The 5487-nt window shown below is 52.0% G+C and overlaps 1 protein-coding gene across 1 annotated transcript; it reads right to left on the bottom strand.

The window, feature by feature from the left end:
* Positions 1–359: 359 nt before the first annotated feature.
* Positions 360–5484, bottom strand: MARCH2 (membrane-associated ring finger (C3HC4) 2, E3 ubiquitin protein ligase; the record flags this gene model as incomplete). Its single annotated transcript, XM_010190946.1, has 2 exons — positions 5309–5484; positions 360–555 (listed from the first exon to the last, which is right to left on the bottom strand). Coding segments are annotated over exons 1-2 (372 nt in total), but the record flags the coding sequence as incomplete, so codon positions are not given.
* Between the last annotated feature and the right edge of the window lie 3 nt (positions 5485–5487).

Below are 5487 nucleotides of genomic sequence, written 5' to 3'. Positions count from 1 at the left end.
AACTAAGAGGAAAAAAGAATCATATTTCTGAGAGCTTCATATTTTAATCAGTCGTGTGGTGACCTCTGCATTTCAATGCTCAGGCACTGACGCACATCCAAAGGCAAAGGCTGTAGGACTGTGGAAACAGTCACTGGCAGGGAGTACATGGGGGGCTCACAGCTCGCCCCAAACACCACCACTGCATTCTGCAACTTGGCCTGGCACGAGACCAGATCCCTCTACACAAACTGATCTTTGTGAGTGCTAAGGTACTGCAAGGAGGAGGAGAGAGCAAGAACCACAAGGACAGCAGGGCAAATCAGTCAATTTTGGTCAAATGGTAAGGAAATAAAAGTGAAGCAGGAAGAAAGCAGTACCTCTGTCAAAGGTCTCGGTCTTCTCTCTACAACAAATTCTGTGTGGCAGAGCTCACAGTAACTTGTGTTGGAGGAGGATAACCATTTTTCCAGGCAGCTCTTGTGCACGGTGCCCAGTGTTCCTGTGCAGTCACACGGGGAAAGCAGTCCCTCCCCATTTCCACCTTCATGACAGATTCGACAGATGGGACCGTCACTAAAGAGGCAGACAAACAGAATGAAATCACAGTCAGAGCAGGCAGAACGATATAGCCACATCAGAGAACGGGGTCCAACCCCACCAAGCCCCAGAAGGGTGCACACACAGCGGGCAGCAGAGCATGCCAGGCACGCCGCGGCTCCCCAAAGCAGCCTGCTGCAGCACAAAACCAGTCTCAAGGGAGTGGGGAGGTGCCCAGGACATTTTAGATTGGTGAAATCTGGAAGCTGTGTTGCTGAGCACCACAACACCCAAGAGACACCGTCAGCCTGGCCGGCTCAGCCACAGCCACAGAAGGGACCGCAGCGCGTGTGTCCCACAGTCCCCAGCTCTGCTCACAGGGAGCGCTGACACCAGATCCAAAACCAACCCTGAAGCACTGGTGCAGACCCAGAGGCCCCAGGTGAGGCCGGATGATCCATGGGAGTCACAGCGTGCCCCAGCCACCTGGAGCCCCTCCAGGGGTTTGCAATCACAGTCGTGTTTATCAGGTCACCGACCCCCTCTGCACACTCAGCAGTAACTGTGCACGGAACAGCGATATCCGAAGTCACAGCTACACTGACCCCGGAAGCTCAGCTCTCCAAGGACACCACGTATTTGATGCCAAGCAGTCATCCAGACAAAGTTCTTGGCGTGGGAACCCTCTGCCCATCACAGCGCAGTGATCCACCCAGCATCTTATCTGCACGCTGCCACACAGAGAAGTGTTCTGCAGCAGCTGGGCCTTCAACCACCTGCAGAAATGCCTCGGTGCTTCAGCAACCACCACTTCTCACTCCCTCCTTGACTGGAAGCTTCAACCACAGAATCCGATCTCTTTGATCACGCTCAAGATCTGCTCTCTGGGGACCTCACAGAACCAGAGATGCGTATCAAGGGGAGTATCAAACACTCCCAGAGACATTTGCAACCTTCCCTGCACGAGGCCTGCGCTGCTGACTGCACCCGAACCACCCATTTGCTCCCAGATGTCCCCTCTGACTGGCACTACTGACTGGGGAGCATCAGTGCTACTGCTCCAGCAGCCAGCAACCGTTAACTCGGGTGTATCTGATGATACTCACATAAACTTTCATCACAGAATAAAGTCTCTTTTATTTTGCACCTACGTAAACTCAGAGCATCCAGTGTCCTCCTGTAGCCAGGACTTTCTCTAGATGCACAAAGAACCAAGTTCTTTTCACTTGAAACCTCTCATTCGCTTGTTTTGTGCGCTACCCCCTAAAAGCCCATAAAAGACCATGTTTTCCACACAGACCTCCACCACCTGCTCAGTCACCTCTTTCCACACCAGAAAAGTTCTGGCCTATTCAGCCGTGCCTTGGACAGAAACACGTCCACCTTCCCCATCACCTTCACTACCCCTCCCTCTACCTCTTGCATTTCTAAAACATCCTTTTAGAGCTGCAGGGAACGGAGCTCTGTCTTTCAAGACACGGGCACACCAGGGATTTTTGCAGTGACTGTGTTCTGTTATTCATTGCTTTCCTGAGTCTTAGCATCTCATTGACCTGGCGGTCAGTGCTGCACGTAACTTGCACACACCCAAGATCTTCCTCCAAACCACAAACACATCCACAAATCCCAGACTATTTTCTTCATCTGCACCACTGTAGACTGAACTGAACGCATTATTTTAGCCTGCAGTCATTTCCAATAACGTTAAGTTACCTAAACTCAGATGTTTGGTGCCATTTTAGGTCCAAGGGCATCCTAGCTGGCATCCGAAGGCACAGGTTTCCCAGAAGCCCTGTGTCACATCTGCCAGCTCCAAAACCCAACGTTGCACAGATTTGGAGGTAGGAAAGGAGCACTTTCATTGCAAAGACCCTATTGCACGCCCTCTTGAAGTCCTGGTGAGTTGTGCTATCACCTTTTTCCACATACTGCTCGCAGTACAAAAGCCACACCAACCCCACCTCACAGTTCACATTCTACTCCTATTCCAACTTTAAAAAATAAACCCCTGTCTGCAAAAGAAGTCTGTGGGATTGCAACACAGCAGCCAGAACAAACAATGTGCAATTCTGAAAAGCAGTGGCACTATTTCCATTAGTTTGCACAACCAGACAAAACAGCAACAGCAAGACACAGGAATACAGTGCAAGGAAAAGGAGCGACCTGGGGAAAAAGGTTGGTGGGACACGAAGGGAAGCACAAATCCAGGAAGAAAGTGCACATCCACTTGCTAAAGGAGAAGCAGACTCCTCTGCTGTTGTGTCAGAGGAGATATTTACCACTTTCAACTCAATGTTTGGCAGTTTTCATCCCAATTGGACTTTTAAATCACATTTAGGGCTGTGAATCAATGTGCACCCACTGCACCGTCCCCTTCTCTCTGTCAAACATCCCTGGTGAACCGCTGATCCTTGTTCACTCCTCATTTTCAGACTCCTTTTATTTAGGAGACTTCTTCAGCTGGGACAGGCCCTGCAACAGGCGCCTGGAGAAGAGGTGGAAACTTCATTCTCAGAGACACTGAAAACTGCAGTGGGCAACACTCTGAGCAGCGAGATCTGTCTTTGAAGCTGGCCTTGCTCTGAAGGGGCCAGACCAGAAGACCTCCAGGATTCCCTCCCAGTCCGAATTCATTGACGATTTTGTAACTTTTATTGCCATAAAGCTCAGTGCTGTACCAGAATGACACAATTACAGTGCGCTCACACAGCCTCAGCGACAGGGACAGCCCAAAAAAAACCCCAAGCCCCAAGTGCTCTCATGCATCTGTTATTTCCTAAGAAAAGCATCTGTAAGATATTCCATCCGTTCACTTCCTGTTTGAGAAGTTTCATATTTCCAGCGCATGAGTATAACCTTGGCTACCAATAAACAACCCAGAAGGAAAAAATTTGCTGACAGTGCAAGAAAAAAAAAAATTCTTATCAGGCTCCATTTTCCTTCCTTCCTCTCTGGGGGAGGGAGGGGGCCTGGTCATGCTCCCACACCATGCACCCCCAAACGCAGCTTTCCAGCAGGCTGCACAGACCATATCACTAATTCAGCCCTCCAGTGCAGTCACGCTGCTCTGGCGTCGTTCCACTTGCGAGGTTTGGGTGTCAGTCGCTGCCGTGGCTTGTGTTCTCCAAGCGCGGTGCCGTCTACCTTCCTATTTGGATCCCGACTTCTCCTTCAGTTCACGTATTTCCAATAATTGGCTGTGGCGGAGGCTTGCACTTGGGCGTTTCTGCCAGGGCACATCGCTAACTCACTGAGTCCTGCGGCTCCACCTGGGTTTGCTTTAAGTGCTGGTGACAAGGGAGAGGCTGAAACCCACCACCACTAAAGTGAACAAACTGCCGTCCCATGAAGACCCTCACAAAAACAATCCTGTTGTGTTGGGTTTTCTTTAACGTGTAATCCCAGGCAGCTTCCCCACATGATTTTCACACCTCCACAAGTTTCAAGGGCTTGCACAACTTCTTGTCCAGCCTATCTACTGTCAGAGAGCAAGCTCAGTTCCCCTCGCGTTTTTATTGACCTGCTCCAGGTTTGCTAGATACAGCAATTACATTTGTCTTGGTTCTCATCTAGCTTTCCTGCTTTCCTCCCCCACATTTCCAGTCACCACTTTCACACCTCATCAACGTTCAGCCAAATTCACTAGAAAAAAATAACAGCTGTTATAATAGGATTTGAAGACAAAATGTGACCAGTCTCACTGGCTGGACCAAACAACGCTGCCAAGCATCCTCTGCTCTGGAAGCTCCTCAAAATACACAATGAGAAGTCACATCAGGAAGAGTCTGAGCAAGTGAAGCTGCCACACGTCCCCTCTAGCAACAGCTGGCCACTGCAGTTCCTGCCACACAGACACCCTCCTCTCCCTGGGGCTGCAGATCCACTCCACGCCTTCACGACTGTCTCGGCACAGGGGCTGTGCTCCACTTCCAGCCCATACATCACAGAATCACAGCATGGTTTGGAAAGAACCCTCCCCGAGTCCAACCCCTGCCATGGGCTGGGACACCTCCACCAGCCCAGGCTGCTCCAAGCCCCGTCCAACTTGGCCTTGGGCACTGCCAGGGAGGGGGCACCCACAGCTTCTCTGGGCAACCTGGGCCAGTGCTCACCACCATCACAGGGAAGAATTTCTCCCTAATGTCTAGTCTAAATCTATCATCTTCCAGTTCAAACCCATCACCCCTCATCCTATCACTCCATGCCCTTGCAAACAGTCCCTCCTCAGCTTTCCTGTAGGACCCCTTCAGGTCCTGGAAGATTCCAGTTAGGTCTCCCCACAGCCTTCTATTCTCCAGGCTGAACAACCCAAACTCTCTCAGCCTGTCCCCATAGCAGAGGTGCCCCAACCCCTGATCATCTCTGTGGCCTCCTCTGGTCCCGCTCCAACAGCTCCATGGCTTCTTGTGTTGTGGACCCAGAACTGGATGCAGTACTCCAGGTGGGGTCTCATGACAGCAAGCTACCCTTGCTAGCATGGCCTCCTGCCCTCGCTGTGCTCAGCAGGGCCTCGGCAGAGGTGCAGGGCATGAGGCCGCCCGTGCCGCCACTGACTGGGGGCGTTCGATGACCACACGAGTCCCCATCCACCAGCACACACAGCAGCATGAGCTCCTGCAGCAAACGCAGGCCTGGGAAGCATCTTGCTAACATGGATTCACACTCAACATTAGCACCCTGGCAAACTCCTTCACAAATGAGACTCTCACCTCCCTCAACCCCCTAAGCCACAAAAAAAAGGGGACAAAAAGCCAAGATGTCCCAAGCCCAATCCCCAAAGCAGCCTTACCTCTGTGCGCCCAGCGCCTTGATCACCGTAGAGAGGAGCCGTCCGTCCTTGGCGGTGACCTGTGTGACGTACTGCGGGCGCCCGATGTCCGAGTCCTCCACCGACTTGGAGAGGGCAGCGCTTCCCGGGCAGTCGCAGAGGGAGCCGGGGAGGTGGCAGCAGTCGCCCGTCGTCATGGC

The sequence above is a fragment of the Mesitornis unicolor genome, unplaced genomic scaffold (genome assembly GCF_000695765.1).
Source record: "Mesitornis unicolor isolate BGI_N332 unplaced genomic scaffold, ASM69576v1 scaffold19628, whole genome shotgun sequence".
Taxonomy (NCBI): Eukaryota; Metazoa; Chordata; class Aves; order Mesitornithiformes; family Mesitornithidae; genus Mesitornis; species Mesitornis unicolor.
This window is presented reverse-complemented; position numbering and strand designations above follow the sequence as displayed.